Source organism: Desmodus rotundus, chromosome 4 (assembly GCF_022682495.2).
Source record: "Desmodus rotundus isolate HL8 chromosome 4, HLdesRot8A.1, whole genome shotgun sequence".
In the NCBI taxonomy this organism is placed as follows: Eukaryota; Metazoa; Chordata; class Mammalia; order Chiroptera; family Phyllostomidae; genus Desmodus; species Desmodus rotundus.
The window spans coordinates 151,280,756-151,299,820 of record NC_071390.1 but is presented as its reverse complement, the minus strand read 5'-3'; the positions used below and the strand labels follow the sequence as shown (position 1 = coordinate 151,299,820).

Here is a 19,065-nt window from a genome sequence, read left to right as displayed (position 1 = left end):
TGGGCCCTTAAGATCAGAAGATAGAAATCATAGTGCCTAAGATTTTGGGAAAGTGTGGGATTTGCATCCTGGCTCTGCTGCTTACTAGCTGTGTGACCTTGCACATTTACTTAACCCCTCTGTGCCTTAGTTTTCTAACCTTCAAATGGGAACAGCGATAGTTACGACCCTATAGCATTCTTGAGAAGATTAAATGAAAGAAAGCAGATCATTTGCTTAGCACAAAACTTGACACATAGTAAACTCTTAATAAAAGCAAGCTATTATAATTGTTATTATTATAGATTATGAACAAGTGAGAGTTCTCTGTTGGCACATCATATAACTTGCCCAGAATTTAGGGAAAAAAGGAAAGAATAAATAAAAGCTACTTAGGGTTTTTTCTTTAATTTTTTTGAGACTTTGGCCTTTAGTATATCATTTGTACTCTGCCATCTCTCCTCCTTCTCCCGATTAATGAGGCTTCTTCCTGTTAGCATATGTACTCCCTCTCCAGTTTAACTGCCTTCACTCCGTTTTCTCTACCCCCCTCCATCCGTCCTAATGCCCTGAGGGTTGTCAGAGGTTCTGGTCACAGGTTGGTAACAAGGTGATGCCATCTTTTTGTTTTTCAGGACGTAATCCGAGCCATGAATGTCAATCCCAAGATTTCATTTCCTCCGGAAGTCGACTTTTGCCTCCTCAGTAACTTCATCCAGGAGATATGCTGCATTGCCTTTGCGATGCAGACTTTAGAGCCACCCCTAGATATTGCGTTTGGGGCCGATGGAGAAGTTTTTAATGATTCCAAGTAAGGGACGTAGGAGCAGAAGCTAAGGGATGTAAATAAGTGATCTTGTCTCTATTTCCTGGGAACAATTTAGGGAAAAGAACACAGGGTAAGGAAATCAGCAGACACTGCCTGAGTTCCAGGCCCTGCCGTGTCCTTCTCTGTCACCGTAATGTCACTGTAGGAAAGGGCCCTCTCCTGGGGTCCTTTTCCTTCCCAGTCAAATGTGATTCAGAGGGGCCGGTGTGATTTTCATAGATCATATTGATCTTGCGGAAAACTAGTAAGGACCTGGAAGCTTTCTGGAACATTGTGAAAGAAAGGTGCTATATAAATACAAATACATGTTACTTTTTATTGTTTAAAAACTTTTTATTGAGGTATAATTGACATAGAACTTTATATTAGCTTCAGGTGTACAACAAAATGATGCAATAATTGCGCATACTGCAAAAAGCTCATCACAGTAAGTCTAGTTAACATGTCACCATGCATGGTTACCAAATTTTTTTCTTGTGCTGAGAACTTTAAAGATCTACTTTTTTTAGCAGCTTTCAAACATGCCACACAGTATTATTAACTGTAGTCACCATACTGTACGTTACATCTCCTGACTTATTATAGAATTGAAACTTTGTGTCTTTTGAGACCTCCTTAACCCATTCGCAACCCCCCCGCCCCCCCGGCCTGTGCCTCTGAAAACCGCCAGTCTGTTTTCTTTATTTATGAGCTTGATTTTTGTTTGTTTGTTTTTAGATTCTGCATATAAATGAGATTACATGGTATTTGTCTTTCATCTCTTAACATAATGCCCTTAAGGTCCGTCCATGTTGTTGCAAATGGCAAGATTTCATTCTTTTTCAAGGCTGAGTAATAAAATATATATATATTCTATATATATTCTATATATATATATATATATATATATATATATATATATATATAAATCTCACATCGTCTTTATCCATGGACACATAGGTTGTTTCACATCTTGGCTGTTGTAAATCATGCTGCACTGTACATGAGGGTGTATATATCTTTTTGAATTTGTGTTTTTGTTTTCTTCAGATAAATACCCAGAAGCGGAATTGCTGGATCATACGTAGTTCTATTTTTACTTTTTTTGAGGAAGCTCCATACTGTTTTCCATAGTGGTGACACCAGTTTACATCCCCACCAGCAGTGCACAGGGATTTTCCTTACATCCTCGCTGAAACTTATTTCTTGCCTTTTGGTAATAGCCATTCTGATACACATGAGGTGACATCTCGTTGTGGTTCTGCTTTGTAGCTTTTAATGTACCTGTTGGCCATCTGGATGTCTTCTCTGGCAAAATGTCTGTTCAGATTCTCTGCCTATTTAAAATCAGATTGGTTTTTACTTCATTATTTAGGCCAGGTTTCTCAAAGTATGGTATATAGATTACCTGCATCAGAATTGCTCCAGATATTTATTAAAAATGCAGATTCCTGGGTCACAATGATATTTTAGGCAGTAGGTCTGGGGAATCTATGATTTGAGGGGCTGAGGAATCCGTAATTTAAGAAGTGCCCAAGAGTTCTTTATGCACACCAGCATTTGAAAGTGACTGCCTGAGACCCTTTTATCTAGGACCATTAGGTTTCTACCAAGTGTTACATGGTGAATATTTCATTTATAAAGTAGGAGTAATGAAATTAATGTAGAACATTAATGTGCTGAAACTTTATGAGATTTTATGCTCTAGCTGGAGATTATCTGGGAGGAGGCCAAGTGGTTAAGGACAGAGGCTCCAGTGTCAAGCTGACTGGGTTCCAGTCCTGGCTCCTCCACGAATTAGCTGAACAATCTGGGCAGGTTGCTTAATTTTTCCATTCCTTAGTTTCTTCTCTGTCAAACGGGGGAAGTAATAATTCCTACCTCCTAGGGCTGTAGAAGGTTCGTTGAGATCATGCAGATGAAGTACTTCAGGACACTGCCTGGCGCATGGTGTGTTCTCGGGAAACGTCCCCTCTGGGTCTTCTTTCAGGTTGTAGAGTCACAGGTACGTGGCAGCCCCAGACTCCTGCAAGCTTGTGGACGACGGAGACTGTGCACCTGTCTTTGGCTTATGAAAATCACAGCGATGCTGTTTCTGATTGCCTTCTGCCTGTCACATTTCCTTGCCATTGCCTTGTTTCTAGATTCAGATCACCGCTCCCAGCGTACCTCTACTCAAGGAAGAGCCGAATGTTAGAACACAGCACAGCAGACGGATCTTTTTCGTTCTCTTACAGAACATATCTGCATCCTCTTTTTTAAAATTCCCTTTTCCTTTAGAGGATGTATGGTCCCACTCACACGCTCGTCTGTTCTGGTCTGTGGAATCTGTACATTTCACAGACGTCGGGCAGGCCCCCTGGCATGCCTGTAATCGGAGGGAACATGCAGCCTCCTGGGGCCCTCTGCGGGCTGTGCTTCTGCTTGGCTGTGGAGTGGAAAATGGAGCTCCTGGTAAAGACTGGGTTTGGTTCCACCTCTAGGACTTCACAGCCCAAGTCTAATCCTTCTTCTTCTTCCTTTTTTTTCGTTCTCTGGCAGCCTTTCACACATTTAAAAGCAATTAATCAAATTCTCCTTCTTCTGGCCTCATGCCTTCAGGTGTTTTCCATATGAAGTGGGGGGTGTTGAGACTTCTCAACAAACAGAACTGTTTCCTTGGCCTGTGCTCCTTGCTCTTGTGAGTGCATTCCTTTTTAAGGTGACATCAAAAGTAGTCTCCTGGTGTGAACTGACCAGTCTAGAGGGATGAACACCCTTTCTGTTCTTATTCTCTATGAATTCAGTTAATTTTTAGGGTTTTTTTTCCTAGCCATATAACATCATTCATTCATTTTGAGTTCAACTGAAATCTGTTATATTTTTACTTTGGCTGTGATTAAACAATTTATTACCTCTATCTATGTAGTAAAATGCTTTGTAGATTCAATTGCAGGACCCCCTAGGCATCCACATTACATGATGTCTGTCTTACTAGATTCAGCTTATTTTTCCAGCCAGGTGAGCTATTTTTTGATACTGTCATCTGTTCTTGTTTTTCCCGACCCACTCCCCACCTTTAAATGGTTTTTCTGTATTCCATGCAAATCATTGATGACTATGTTGGTTCATCATACCATTGGCAGACAGCCCTTTGCCCCTTCATTCATGCTCTCATGGACCCATTAAGTCCTTCTTTCTGGGTATGATCATTGAACCAGTTTCCAACCCATGTACTTAAGTTAATCATCCACTTATGTTTTGTCCACAAAGATAGCATGAGAAATCTTATAGGAAGCCAGTGGGACTTCACATGGTCTCTAGTATTTTCCTGAATTGCAGATTGCATAATCCAGAGAAAAGAAGAACAAGGTTAGTCTCACATGACTTGGTTTTACTGAGTCCGTGCAGGTCCTCGTTACCCCTGGTTCCTGTTGTAAGAGCCCAAGCCATCTCTTTAATAACAGAATGAGGACCCGTATTTATCGAGATCTGAGCGCAATCACAATGGAAATGTACACTGACGCTCGCCCCTGGCTATGCTACATAATTGCTTAACTTCTCTTTCTCCTTCCTTTGTGTGTTTGAAACAGGTACCGCCGCAGCTATGACTCCGATTTCAGTGCTCCCTTGGTCTTCTATCACGTGTGGCCTGCCCTCATGGAGAATGACATTGTCATTATGAAGGGAGAAGCTGTCACCAGGAGAGGGGCTTTTGTACGGTGGCCTTGCATAGTGACAATTCGTCCCAAGTGTTTGATTCACAAGTTCGAGAACATTTATAAACCCAGAGATTCTATAAAAGAAGTTCTTAAAGAGTTGCTTGATAAGATTTCATACAAAGGAGAGGAAAGAACAGATTCTTTTCTTTGATTTTTCCATCATTCTTCATAATTTTCTGGCAGTAATTTTTATGTCTGTTGCTTTATAAGATGGAAGTAGTCCTACCTACCTCTGCTATCTGATGATATTAAGCTATTTTAAGGGCAAAACCCTTTGACCTCACCTGATGGGAGGCCCTCTGTAATTCTAAGCATTTAAAAGTGATTAGCTTTGGGGAAACAATTTGCCAAATTTTTATTGTCAGTTCTGCATTTGGGGAAACAATGAACGTGGCCAGTTTTTCTCTCCTTGGTATGATGTGTAGAGAGGGGAAGGGTGGAGGAAAAGAGGGCAGAGGAGGTGGGGAGAGAGGAGCCAACCATTGGAAGATTGCTTCCTGTGTACATTGGTTGTAGAATATTTTGAATGGAATAATTGGGCAACCTTCAAAATAGTCGTGGATAGGCAAGTGTCTGAGTGTGTGTGTGTTTTGTTGTGGGGACTGGGTACGGGAACGGTGGCCATGAGCACTTGGACGTTCTGGAGAGTGGACATTACAGAGTTTGTACCCTGCCCTTCCTAGAGAGAGTTAAGTAAATTATGGAGTGAAGCTCCTCAGTCCCTATCAAGCCACCATTGGGGTGGTTTCAGTTCCTGCGTTCTGAGCTGGAGGATGGGGGATGTGCTTCGTGCAGCTTTCACCCATATGGGGGAGAAGGGAAGTCGTGTATTTTGAAAGAACTTGAAACAGTGGTTTTTGCAGCTTAAGTAGCCCACTGTAGCTAATAGTATCTCAATAGCATTACTATGTGCAGTGAAAGTTGGGCCCATAGAAACGGGGGTGTGTTGGCCTGAGAACCACACATAATGTGCAGTGAATGAGCTGCTAACACATGCTTCTTGCCCCTACAATAGTTACTCTTTGTTAAGAAACTCAAGTTGTAGAAACAGCCACTATTATGTTCTATACCAAAGAGCAATTGCCTTTTAATTTCCTTCTCTTCCATCAAGCATATCACTAATATCTACCCAAGCTTAAACTCTTAATACCAAATAAGAATACTCTAAAAGGAAGAACTTGGAAAAGGAAAGGGTTGGATGAAATGAAATTTTTAACAAGGATTTTTACAATACTAGTGAAATCTCATTACAGTGAATATAGTTTTCTTCTTACTCATTAATTTAAAGACATGGTGGGCAGCAATGGTGATTCACTCAGTCACTCAATTCATTTCATTCAACAGTAGTTATTCTGCAGTTATTTATGACCCAGGGGCGGGAGGTTCAGCAGTGAACAAAACAGACTCAAATCCCTGCCCACAGGAAGCTTGCTTTCTCCAATACTTGCAAACTCAATGTAATTTGTAACAATTTAGGCATCAAAACAAAGTTCTTTGCAACACTTGCAAAGTTCAGTGTGGTGGGATTTTATTTGAGAAATACCATAAAGTCACTGTCACATATCGGGCAACTACGGTACATGAAAGGAGTGTCCCTGATGCTGATGACTCGTAACGGGCAAGTGCGATCATGTCTACCAAACCCCTCTATGTGTGGGGTATGTGTGCTGTGTGAAGCCATGGGAGCGTGCGTGAGCTCTTGCCTACTTTTCTTTCTCTCTCACTTTAGTGGAATTCGGTGAGACCCGTGAGCCGATGTCGAAGCCGGAGTTTAAGTCCCATCTACCCTCGTAGCCATATTGGTTTAAGCACGGTACATATCTAATCAGTTTCACACCACATCGTCCTATGCTCGACATGTTAAAATTCAACAGTAGCCTGTAAAAGAGCTGATTATAAGTCTGTAGGTAGAAAGAGAACCTGTTGTAATAACCCCAAACTGATTTGGTATCCTACCTTGGACGAAGGAATTGGTCATCTGGAAAGAAGTAGAGGTAGTTTTTTTTCTGAATTAGTTGAAAGACTGATAGACTTTCCTTATTTCATAGTTATATTTTTATCTTTGAAAGAAAATGGGCTACTAGATATCAGTTAACCTCTGGAACAGAAAGTGGGGCACCTTGGTCAGCTGAGCTCAGCACGGGTCCCCACTCTCTCTGGAACTTACTGGATGCTTTGGGGAAACTGCTCAAATGATCTGAATTTCAATACCGTATAAAAGGCATGGCAGGTATTAATTTTCCTCCTGACTTAAAAGTAAGAAGAGTAAGATTAGTCTCTTTTCATATCAGTTCTTGGGAGGATTATTAATACTTCTGTCAAAGAAAAAATAATGATAGCAGTAGTATCTCTGAAAACTAAAATCCCTGTTACGGTTCGCCATCGTTGATTTATTCAACAAGTAATGTTTAGTCAATGCCTTTTGAATGCAGGGCTGGACAGAGACATGTGGACACCAGACAGGCCAACAATGTGCTGTTCCTTCAAGTAAAAAATGTTACAATGGTGTTTTAGAGAGAGTGGTCGAGAAGGAGAAACATCTGGTAACAGTCCACTTCTCTGAAATTAATCTCTAGCGAAGCAGCTCTAGCCCCAAACTTCCACCTGCCCCCCGACCCCCAGCAAAACAAACACGAAAACCCCTGCAGTGATGAGACCCTCCTCTCTCACTGAGTTCAGTGAGCATCTAGTGGTACCCCACCCACTGCCTGGCATCTGGTAATGTCTGGATCAAACCGCATTCTGTATCTGACGGCTGCCAGATTTGGGCGGGGGAGGGGGGTGGGTGGTGTCAGGGATGGGACACAAAAGTAACCAAAACATTTCCTCTTCCCTGAATGGGTTTCAACATAGGTAGATCAGTATGATTTAAACAAAGTAATTGAATGTGGTATATGACTAGGTTCCTCAAAGAGGCAGAAAATGCTAGGGTTATCAGAGGAGGTGAGATGCCTTCTGGGTTGGTGGTGAGGAACGGATGCATGGGGGAGTTGGAACTGGATCTGGCAGAATTTCAGTGAGCATGAAAGTTGGGGAGAAAAAATCCAGATGAAGGAAATGGCCTGAGAATGGAAAAGGCACGAATCTGACACAGTTCTTTTGCTTTTGGAGATTTTAATATAACCTAATGGCCCTTGTTCAGGACTAAGTATTTACAGTTGGTACAAGCAGAAGGATAGTGCACTTAGTAACCTGATCGATAGAAAGGAAATCTTGAGTTTTGTGCTGGCACAGTCACAGCGCTCCTCAGTCTAAGAGGAAGTGGCACATCAGAAGGAAGAGCAAATTAGAGTCCTACTCTGCGGGCACCCGCGGCAACCTGTACCTTCGGACACTCCCTGGAAGGAAAGCATTCGTGGGCGTGGGCCCTAGTTAATAAGCCCCTCTCCCTGTTTGACCCGCCTCCTTCTCTCCTTCCCACCACGTGTACAGGGAGGACAAAGTAATTTAAACTTCAGAGGAGAATAAAATGCCTCCTCAAAGGTGAAAGTGCTGCCAAAATTCTGTCCCTTTCCACCATTCTCTCCTTACAGCCAGACTGGTAGACCTGCAAAGTAAAGTACAAACATTTTTGGTTAGTCTGGTCTTCGGCTTATCCGAGGGCGTGCCTCCAGCCCTGCCCCACCTCTGTGAGCTCCGAGCTGCAGGGTTTGAGAGCTCAGACCAAGAGTGACGCTTGTGGTCAGTTATTTCGGAATGGGAGCAGGTGGTGGCTTTGGCTTAGTCAAAGCAAAGGTGAGATTTGAAAAACGATTTTTTTTTCTGGCTGCCTAGTGACTCTCCTTAATTGGGCAGTGTTTTGGACACACGAGGTAATTCATATAAAGGGTCTGCCAGACAGTATTTGACTGTTTGACCTTTAGTTAATAATAATCCTTTTCTGGAAAGCTTTGAATTCAGTATGGCCACTGAGCGTCAGATCTAAGTATTTAGCAACCATTAAACAGCAACAACAAAAAGTGACAAAAAACTAGCCACCAAGCCCAGCTTTTAATCGATAATATAATTTAAACGAAATCGAGTGCCCATTTACATTGGGAAGTAAACAAGGAAGCGCAGTGCTCACCCTTAGTGGGGGAAATCTAGTTCTAAAGTGTCTCAGAGCAATTGTTCAGCTGACGTTTTAGGGGGAAAAGTCAAAAGGACTCACTCGCTGAGCTCTGTCTGCTGTGTGACTCCCATTCTTCTTGACTGTTTTCCAGCTCCCTCGAAGCCGGAGCCCTTCCCCGATAAGATGTGCATTGCCAAGTAAGTGCGATGGTGTAGATGGAATGATTTCCTGGCTTTTAAAAAATTTTATTTATTTTTTTAATGCTCCTTTCTGACACCTTTCATTTCTGGGCAGGTGGTGTCTGAGTAAGTCCCATGGGTGACATGGGAGGAGCCTCCAATGGGGAGATTTGATTGACATAAACCTAGATTAAGCACCCTGTTTCATTTAGGTCCTATCAAAAGAAACCCTTAAGAAAGCGACCATAACGATGAACTGGTTTTTTTTTTTTTTTTTCCTCCCTAGGGTTTTAAAGCCACCAGACAGGTTCCTCTGCCACAGCGCACCTGCGACAGCCCACCTCCTGGCCCGCCTGCCCGCTGCGTCTGCCTCTCACTTCACTTAAGATAATGGGAAAAGGCAATTCTGTGTACCACTCTGCACAGAGAGTTAAATGCTTTGGCTTAGCACATTTGTAACTTCAGATATATTGCATTTTATCTTACTTCATAGACACAAATTCCATTACTTTGATGAAAGCCATTGCCTAGGTGTTTAGGATCATGTTCGTTCTAAGCAGAGTCCATCAGCCAGGTTCTGCATTCCCATCCGGAAGTACTAGGCCCGTTCAGTGTATGAACAAGAATGGAAAACCTTGACCATGCTGAGTCCAAAACACAAGCGGAGAAATTCTAGTTTACAAATTGGTCAGAAACATTGTAATTGGTGGTATCAGCTTTAACTTGAAAACGACATTGGGTGTTTTAATTTGCTCTTGTGGTGTGGAAGACAGCGCTAATCTCAGGTTGGGGAATTTGTAGCAGCGACAGTGATGTCAGGCTAAATAGAGATGATGATGATGTAAGAGACTGTAGATCATTGGCTTCCTTCTGTTTTCCTACTTTGAGTGCCCGGTTGGTTTAGCTGAGTACTGTATGTTGAAGCTACTGAGTTGAATTTTCTTGCTTCATAAATGCGGAGCAGTGATCTGGATAGAAGCCAGCGTTGAGATGAATGCTCATTAGCTTGTGTTTTTGTCTTGGGAATGTTTCACACAGTGTCAATGTACACGTTACATATGAAAGTTACCTGGGATTGGCCCTTTACCTACTCCACCTGCTTGATTACAAATCCAGGCCTCCTGTTAACTGCGTCTGCGTAAAAATACCTGAACTCAGGCCTAAAACTAGGGGCACCATTCATTGATGTTTAAATTGAGCCCTTAATTTCCTCACTGTGAAGTACTCTCCTAAGTTCAAGGTCATAATGGAACGTGGCTTTCTCAGGATAAGTAGTAGTCATTTTCGCTTTTTTTTCTTTTTAACTTTAAAGCTGGCCTTAAACATAAGCCTTACAAACGACTGCTTTCACCATGTGCCTTTTAGAGAGAAACTCTGAATGGCCAGAGCTCAGTTTGCATCAGCTCTGTGTCAAAGCCAGCACCCGAGGCTTTTCAGGGGAAACCCCCCCCATTTCTCTGAAACATCTTGTCCCTAGAGACAAGGGAGAGACTGCCTCCGTCCCTCCCCATTGGGACCAATGGCACCAAGTCACTCTGAAGTGTGGGGCCAGTTGTCCCCTCCCTGTGTGTTTCTGCAGTTGCTACTCTGAGGCAATGCAGTGCGCTGCCAGAGCGGGGTGCCCAGGTAACTCCAGTCTCAGTTTGGTCGTGAGCTTGCCTCGTGGCCTTGAGCAAATGACTTCACCTCTCTGAGCCTTTGTTCACGGCAGAGAGAGAAGGCTGGCTGAGATGAGTGGTTCTCCCGGCCTTCCCAGAGCCAGTGCCCCCTTGTTAAACAGACATTTTATTCTGGCTTTTCTGAAATGAAATTCAAAATGCATACGATTTATAGTACACATACCCTTTCAAACAATGGAAAGAGTACCCTCACTGTAATATAAAGCAGAAAACATGAAAGTCACTGTTTAATAAAATAAAATGCCCTTTGACTAAAAAGCTTGGGTATAACCCTCCTAGAAGATAAAATCAAGTCATCACATGCCTTCACCTGTGCGTAGAGTCACACGCGACAAATGCAGATCGGTGTGCTGTGCCGGTGACGTCACTCACAGTGCCGTCACGGGGATGGTTTTCTGAAATGGTGGGCAGCTCTTGGTGACGTTTTGAACCAAAATCCTCCACTTGGGCCCGATTTACACAGTAAATGCACTCCTGGAGTAGTCGGTGTTTATTAAAACCTTGCAGCAGTTACTTTGCGCTGTATGTTAAAAGGTCATTTCTAAAGTCTCACTAAGTGAAGAGAATGCTAACATAGGAGTTTGTTTGTTTGTTTGTTTGGATTTGAATGTGGAAATGCATGGCCTGATTTGGAAAAAGGTCACCTGTATCAGTTTATTTGCTCTGCACCCTGTCTGGCCACGAGCTATTTCTCAAGTCTCTGATTTGAACTGCAGCCACAGCAGGGAGTGGTGAGTGCTCTAGAACCACTTTCGGAACGAATCCACAAAACTAAAGGAGGCTGATCTGCACTCATTTCACCTGGGTATGCGCCTTAACCTTAGTGACTTTGAAGAATGAAAAGCTCTTCGTAATCTGGGTAAATAATAGCTTCTGTATTATTGGTTTAATATCGAATAATAAAATCGAGAAAATGAGTGCTTCTGTATCTGTGAGTTCTTTGTAATAAAATGCTCTCCTTCCAGATTCCCAAGTTCAGCAGTGTCTCCATTCTGTGAGGCCTGAAGCAGGGCCAGGAATTCCCTCAGTGAATGCCGACCGCGCCCCTGTCTGGGCCGACCCTGTGGCTGCTACAGTTCGCTGTTGTAGCTTAATGTAGCTTAATTGCTAGCTTCAGTTTATGTTACTCGCAGCTCATTGCCATCGCGGTCGGCTTGCCCTCTCCGAGTCGTACTGTATCTCTTTCATGGGGCGTTCACTGAATTATTTCAGTTGCTCTCCCAAACAGCTCCACATGTTTCCGGTGCTGTAAGGAAGGAACCCGTTCATCCAATGCACCTTGCAGGCTTCTGCCACGGCTTTTTATTTCAGAATAGTATTCTGTCCTGTTTTCTTTTGTTCCTCTATGGCCTGTGGCATCAGTGCTTCTGTTTATTGGGTGGTTGGTTCATTCATGCATTCACTCGGGAATATTCCTTTAGTGAGTGCGCTCTCGTGTGCCAGGCGCAGCACACGCCCCAGGGAGACAGCGGCTCTTGCTCAAATGGAGCTCCGTGTAGGAGCGGGTGCATTCCTTGGCGATCCCCCGTCACAGAAAGCTGGCCTTGATGGAGAAGAAATAGAGTCATATAGCACATTTAAAACAGAAAATGTTGCATATCAACGGAAGAACTGAGATACGTTAATGTGGAGGACAGGGGCAAATACCTGTCATAGAAGAAGGTTAGGCCAGGCAATAATGGAAGTGTGGTGAGCTACACAGACGATGTAACTCAGTGCCACTCCGTCGTGTAATCCATGGGTGAGTCACTCCGTCTTTTAACAGACGTCTACTGAGCCTGTGATCCTGGGGCCATTAATAACGAGATGAGCATGGGCAGGAGACACTCGTAAGATCAATTCCGACACTTCTCCTCACCACAGCCCTACTTCCCGGCTGTGTTCCTAAGTGACGGGACCACTTGCAGACCATTCTAACTCACTTTTAGGCACCCCATAGGTCCTTCACGAGGCAAATCACTGCTGATGGCATTCTATAAGGTTTAAGCTGAGTGAAGGATTTCTTAGTAGGGTGGTTTTGAACAGCATCATATCTACAATTAAGGGTAAAGTGAGGTGGAGCTTGTAAGAAACTGGTATTAAAGCGACACTAAGCCATTGAGATGGGAGCCCGGGAACTGAGGGTGACATTGGGTGCCGGCCACGGCAATACCAGTGCAGCGGAGTTTGTTGGCTGTGGTGCAGTGAGGCGACGGGGACCTTGAAAATGAGGAGGGAACTAATGTTATTAAATGGAAAGATGGGACAATTTCACACTTTGGAAAACTACCTACTGGGTGTCAGCGTGAATATCATACTTCCCATAGTATCACTGGCAATTAGACGTCAAAATTGGGCAGCTAACTTTACTTTCTCTTGGGTGAGAAACAAAAGAATGTGGTAAATGGTTCTGTTATAGCTTTACTTCAATAGCGTTTAAGGCACAGTTTTAGTGATACAACCAAAATCAGGTATGTGAAAGATGTTTTAGAAAAGGTTTTTAGTCATTGGACAATTATCTTGAGTGCCATTGATTTCTGGTGTTGGGATGCTGTGGGTGGGACGTTACATTTTTTCTCTTCTGTCTTCTCAGACCGAGAACTGGTGTCGGAGCCATGCCTTCAGCATAACAGGTTCAGGACTGGCCCCGCTCTGGGGCTCAGGAGCTGAAGTGAGAATGGACCGAGTTATTTGCTCATTCATCCTCAGTTCATTTAAGAAGCATTTGCTGATGCTTGTTAAATGAGGCTCCAGGCCCTGCACGAGGCCCTGGGGAGATAATAGCAAACAAGACTTTCAGCTGGGGAGAGAGAGTGCTCAGCGCTCCCGGGCAGTGTGCGCCTACTACGGGATGGGTCTGTGGTCTCTCTGGAAGATGGGCAATGCCCAGAAAAGGCCTCTTGTTTGGGACATCATCTGAAGCCAGTTAAGTGGAGAGTGGGTTGAATCAGTCTTCCGTAACACTGTCTCCTGGAGGCACAGACTCAGCACCGAGTGATAACTCATGCAGGGAGGTTTCCCGGCTTCATGTACCATATGAGAAGAATGAGAGACAATACAGGTGCAGCTTCAGTAATGGGCTAGACATGACGGGGGCGCATAGAGGACTTTGTTCTTACCCTTGGAAAAGAGGCATTAATTACAACGAGAGAAGACACATGGTCAAGGTTAGAGAATATACTTTCCATGGAAGTAATTTTAGGGCCCCTCCCAGGAAGGCTTCCCCACGTAACACTTTCTTAGCAAACTCTTGACAGTTCACTTTCGGAGCTGTCCTCAGACTTCAGATTTTGAAGGATGTTAGAACACAAATGTCTATGACTTGGGGCAGTAACTCTGTAGTGCAAATTAGGTTTTAGGTTCTTTTCTGAAAGCCTTATGGTTGAAGGGAGGGATGAGGACCTCGCAGGGCCCTTGGAACATGAGTAGGGTTGGTGGGGCATGCTGCAGAAAGGCTTTTCACCTCTTCTACCACTCTGTGTGGCATGGGCGCAGTCTTACTGGCCGGCGGAAGTTCTGTCTTCCCAAACTGCAGCTTCACCTTGGAAATGGTTGCTGTGGGCTAGCTATTTGTGTCCGCTACACTGAACCCGGTGGGATGGTATTTGGAGGTGGGACTTTAGGGAGGTGACTACGTCTTGAGGGTGGAGCCCTCGTAAATGAGATTAGCGTCCCTGTGAAGGAGAACCCCGAGGGCTCCCTCACCTCTTCCGCCGTGTGAGGACACAGCAGAAGACCGTCTTTTATGAAGGAGGAAGTGAGGCCTCACCAAATCTACTGGCATTTGACCTTGGACTTCCCAATCTCCAGAACTGTGAGAAATGTTTGTTGCCTAAGCCACCCAGTCTGGGGCACTTTTGTTACAGCAGCTTGAACAAGCTAAGACAATGGTCGTCTTTGATCCAAGACCCACTTGTGTTCATGTATATTCTGCTGTTTATATGACACCTGTTTGCTGCGACTCACTGGCCTTGACATGATGTGACTGACCTCTAACATTTCTTGGTTTGATTTGAAATTGCTTAATGGAAAATCAGAAGGAATGGGGTTGGGGACAGGGGAGGAAAAATAAAAGAAAAACTTTTAGATTTTCACTGATTATAAAAATAAATATTTTCTGGGTGTTATGAGTGATGACACAATTTAATACATATACTTTATATTGATAATCTGACAGAAAGTTGAAGATGACCTTAACTTTCCCAGAATATCCTCTATAGAATACTAATAACCTTCATGTTGTGTTAAGCACTTTATATGAGAAAACACATTTTACAGATGGAGAAGCTAAGGCTCAAGGTCATTACTAAGTAACCTATCCTAGGCCACGAACCTAGTAAATGTTGGAGCAAAAGTTCAGACCCCAGTTTTGTTACACTGAGCTTGTATTCCTTTCACTGATTCTACAGGATGTTAAGGTGTGGAGTGAAAGAAAAGTATTCTGTGGTCATATAGATCTGAAAAACGCGTTAAAAAGTGAGTTGAACAAACCTCCACAGGACTCCGCAGAGCCTCAGTCTTCCACTGCTCGCGGGCAACTTCAAGGCTGATGCCATGTGCGGCACCCTCCCAGTTTCCTGCACCAGGCACCCTTGTTCTCCTGTGCAGCTCCCGTGGACGCACTGTTCTAGAAGACCCGTGTCAGGAAATGCTTCCTTAGGCCCTATTTAATTTTTTAGAATTGCGGACACTGCTGACCACTGGGAGTTAGGTTTTGTCAATGTTTCTGAGCGAACGAAGAATCCTGCCTCTTATCATGTGACAAGATTTTCATCGAATAAGTTAGTTAATAAAAGGCCGAAATAAGAAATTTCTTATTTATCCCTGTACTTTCTACTTCCGCTTATTGTTTCCTTTTGTCTTATTTCCTTCACCCTTCTATCATTTGTACCATAAAATAAAATTCCCTTGAGCCCAGTATTTGTCAGTGTTATTTTCCCCACATTTGTGATTTTCCTTAAATCTTATATCATGTCAAACCTTTGCATCTTCACTTCTCCTTCTATTTCCCTTTTACTTTCTCTTGTTCAGGGTTTCTGTTTTCCTAGCTAATTTCCCTAGTACACATTCATTTGCACTTCTTAAAAACAAGCACCTAAATAATGTAACTATGAATCAGTGAAAGAGACCAGTGGATATTATGCAAGCTGAAAACACAATAGCATTCCATACAAAGGTGCATTCATATCCTGTTATTAAAAATGACAAATTTTAAATTATAAACTTCCAATAAGTCAGAGCTATGCTTTTATTTACATGTTATATCACTTCAATATACATGTTGACTTGTATTTCCCAGATTTGTTTGGTGATGAAATCCGCTTGGCATGTTTTCATATAGATTATTGGACTTCACTCCAAGTACACTGCATCCGAAACCCCAGGGGCTTCTGTTAATATCAGCAGATAAAGTTGTGAAACACTCATGGAGGTCTGGCTTTAATGACCCACAGCAAAATATTGCATAACTTATTGCATGTGCTCTATGTTATTTAAAAGCCTCTAAGAACATTACACCATTTGCTGCACTCCTGTAAGAGGTAAATTACTGCAAATTTAATGTGTGCATTCTGTACCTGCATACGTCCGTATAAAAATGTGACCAATCATGGGCCACACAATTAGATTTTCCATAAAAAAAGGGATGAGAAACAATAGCAACTTCATTTTTATTCCCTAAAGGTGAAAAATTTCCTCTCGTGTTTCATGTTTGGACAGCTTCTTTGTTGAGCTGTCTGAGTGTGCATTTCGTATTGAACCCGTAAGTCATTCCCGTGTGCCCTGTAGGTCTGCGTTCACTGCGTCTGAGAAGTCACGGTCAGAATAATGAGCAATGAGTCCCCATCGGCTGCGTTTTGCCTAGTCATGGTTGTCGGCCAAATGGAGCTAGTCACCTGGATGATTCAGAGGTAGGAACATCTTTATGAATATTCATAGGAGTCTCTAGAGGAAAGTCTAAAATAGAGTGAGAAAGCCTGACAGCCAAACATCAGACCTCACAGGTGGCCTACCTCAGCCGGGATTTCCCCAAACGTTGAAGAGGGGAGAGAAATTCGGCCTTTTCCATTTACTCTGCAAAGTACCAAATGTCTCAAAGAAAAGATTGGAAATGAACCTATTTCAATACCTGTTCACGAAAACTTACACTTTTTGTTCTTTAGAGCCCAGTAGAACCTCTCATCACTACGGTGTTTAAGTTGAAAAGCAGGCTTTAAAAAACTCCAGGACAGAAATACACATAAGGAGGGCCAAATGTAAGGTTGAGTTTGGATGTGCCAGGGTTCAAAACACATGGGCTAATAATTCTAATAGAGACGCTTGGCTGGAAATGGTGACAAACTTTTTTCTTAACGTTTTCCTTGTCTCAATTCTGCTTTTCTTCAAATAGCCAAAGGTACTAATGTAAAACAAAATAATAGTGATCATTGGACACTAAAGTTATAAAATGTCTTCGGATGACCTCGCCCGTTCTAACCAAGATCACCAGTTGGAGGAAATTCTAGGGACAGAAATCAGTTCCAGTCTTGGTGCCACCAGGGTCTCTCGAACTCATTTTAAGCCTGGTTTCCCTGGGAAATGCATGGGCTTAGCCACCAGATGGCAATGTTGCTTAATAAATAAAGGCACACAGAACAAACAGCAATACCTCAGATAAAATCTGTAACTTAGTTTTATTGCTTTCCATAAATTTGGAGAATAATTTAAATTAATGGAGACGGGCCAGGCATATGACACAAAGAGTATGGTAAAGAAATAGGGAGTGTTAAATATCTATATTATTATACCTAATAAGGAAGCTATGCATTTGATTTCCAAGGGCTCAGAGAGCAATTCCTCTGCTGGAACAAAAGTTTTGTGTGTGTTAATTAAAAAACTCGTTTATGAAACCTGACACCATCGTCTTGTTAACCTAGCGTTCTTTTTGAGACACAATTCAGTTTGTTACTAAATGTTTTCAACATAGCTCTTAGCTCTTAAACATAGAAGAGGAGATGCTGGTGGTTTTTCAAATGATCCTCTAAGATTTCCAAGATTTTCCAAATTGTTAGTGTTTCACATGGCCCAGACTCCCCAGGTCCTGGGCAGGGAGCTCAGTTTTAAAAACCCTTAGGGTTATTTCAAGTAAATATTTTAGTTTTCATGTGGAAGATGGAATAATGTTGCTAAGAAACTCTCTAAGAAATTTCAGGGATACAGAAGAATAATATTGCTAGAATGTTTGAAAAGCCACAATTCTGTATGAAAAGAAAAAAAGCTTATGGCATGAATTTAAAAAACCCTATTTTCTTTCTTTTAAAAAATGTCTGCAGAAACGGAATTGTTTCGTGTCAAAAATGCAGATTTTTATTTGACTTCTTGTAAGCCCGCTTTCTTTTTCTATTTTATTTTCTAACAAGATAATTTTTTCAGAGAACATTGATTCTAAAATTGATGTCCTTGCAGTAAGTCAGTGACGTATCAGTTAAATGTGCCTGCTGTCAATGACCACGCACCTAAGTTTAAGTTAAAATACTGATCTCCAAGCAGAATTTTATAAAGTTTTTACTACTCCCCCCCCCCCCCCCGCCCCCCAGCCTTCGGAAACTCCAGCTCTTTAGCTTCTACACCATCTGGGCCAGACTTGGGTCAAAGCAGCCCCACTTTTGTGGCAGCTCGCGAAGTACTGCGGTTCCAGGGCATCGTAGCTGAAGGCTAAAGGCAAGGGGACTTCTTCGGTGTGGGTTCATTGCCGTAACAAGGCAGCTGTTCGTGATGCGTAGGTATCCACAAGCCTAGAGCTGTAATAGTTTGTGAGCATCTATCTTATTTGTATTTATTTTTTTAACAACTAGACGTTGTGCATGACGTCAGCGGTGCAGAAGTGATCCTGGGTAAGGTACCTTTCAGCCAGAGTAGTGGAGCAGGACCTTTGCCTCAGAGGCAATCCGGGAAACATAAAGGAAGAGTTTCAAATGTTGAAAATGCGAGGAGGGAGGAAGAAGATAAAAAGAGAGGGTGAAGGGGCTGTTGTCAAGGAGATCGCACGGTTTTGTTACTGGCCATGTGTCTCGCTTCCAAGGGAAGGAGAGGTGAGGATAGAAGTCCATGTTCAACTGAACAGACTTTGCTTTTCACAGCTGCAGGGAGCGCCTTGCTGTTGGGTCGCTGCGACTCAGACTGCCAGGCTCCAGGGAGCTTGGAGCAGAGTGCAGACCGATGCATGGCTTCCTTCACGGAGAAATCTTACTCTGGAAAACAAATAGGCAAACGACAACCCAGAGCGCGTAGGGACACAGCGGACTTCAATTCTGGTGTAAGCACGTTGTTTCACGGCGGCCCTATCATCGCGGACAGCTTGTTGACTGGCAGCAGCCCTGATTAGACCGTGACGAGAAGAGCCTCGCTGGGCAGCGGGCAGCGGACCTGGGGAAGAAGAAGAGGCTGTAGTATTGGTTTGATGGGATCTTCCAAGTTCTTGGAAAGCCTCCCATAAGGTGAAATGATCAGAACCATTTTGACTATTCCCATGATGAGGGAGTATTAAACCATATTCTTCAAATGAGGCTCCTGCCTTTCTTCTGAGGTTCTTTAGGAAGAGAAGTTTGGACCAGAATTAGGATTAGGGTGAAACAAGTAATACGATTGCATTGCGTACAAAATACTTCAGTAATACAATAATATTTTAATGCAATATTTTTAAAAATATCAA

The 19,065-nt window shown here is 43.0% G+C and overlaps 1 protein-coding gene across 4 annotated transcripts in view; it reads left to right on the top strand.

Moving 5' to 3' along the window:
• Nucleotides 1–11,314, top strand: part of SPATA18 (spermatogenesis associated 18) — a 36,526-nt gene extending 25,212 nt beyond the window's left edge. For 3 of the 4 annotated variants that reach the window (XM_053922295.1, XM_053922294.1, XM_053922293.2), the window contains 5 exons: nucleotides 615–790; nucleotides 4,360–4,483; nucleotides 6,218–6,301; nucleotides 8,691–8,736; nucleotides 9,005–11,314. In XM_053922295.1, coding sequence (XP_053778270.1) covers nucleotides 615–790; nucleotides 4,360–4,483; nucleotides 6,218–6,301; nucleotides 8,691–8,736; nucleotides 9,005–9,012 — 438 coding nt within the window. In that variant the 3' untranslated portion in view covers nucleotides 9,013–11,314. Of the gene's footprint in view, nucleotides 1–614; nucleotides 791–4,359; nucleotides 4,534–6,217; nucleotides 6,302–8,690; nucleotides 8,737–9,004 lie in introns of all 4 variants that reach the window. The other variant, XR_008426617.1, reaches the window with a different exon arrangement.
• The last annotated feature ends 7,751 nt before the right edge of the window (nucleotides 11,315–19,065 follow it).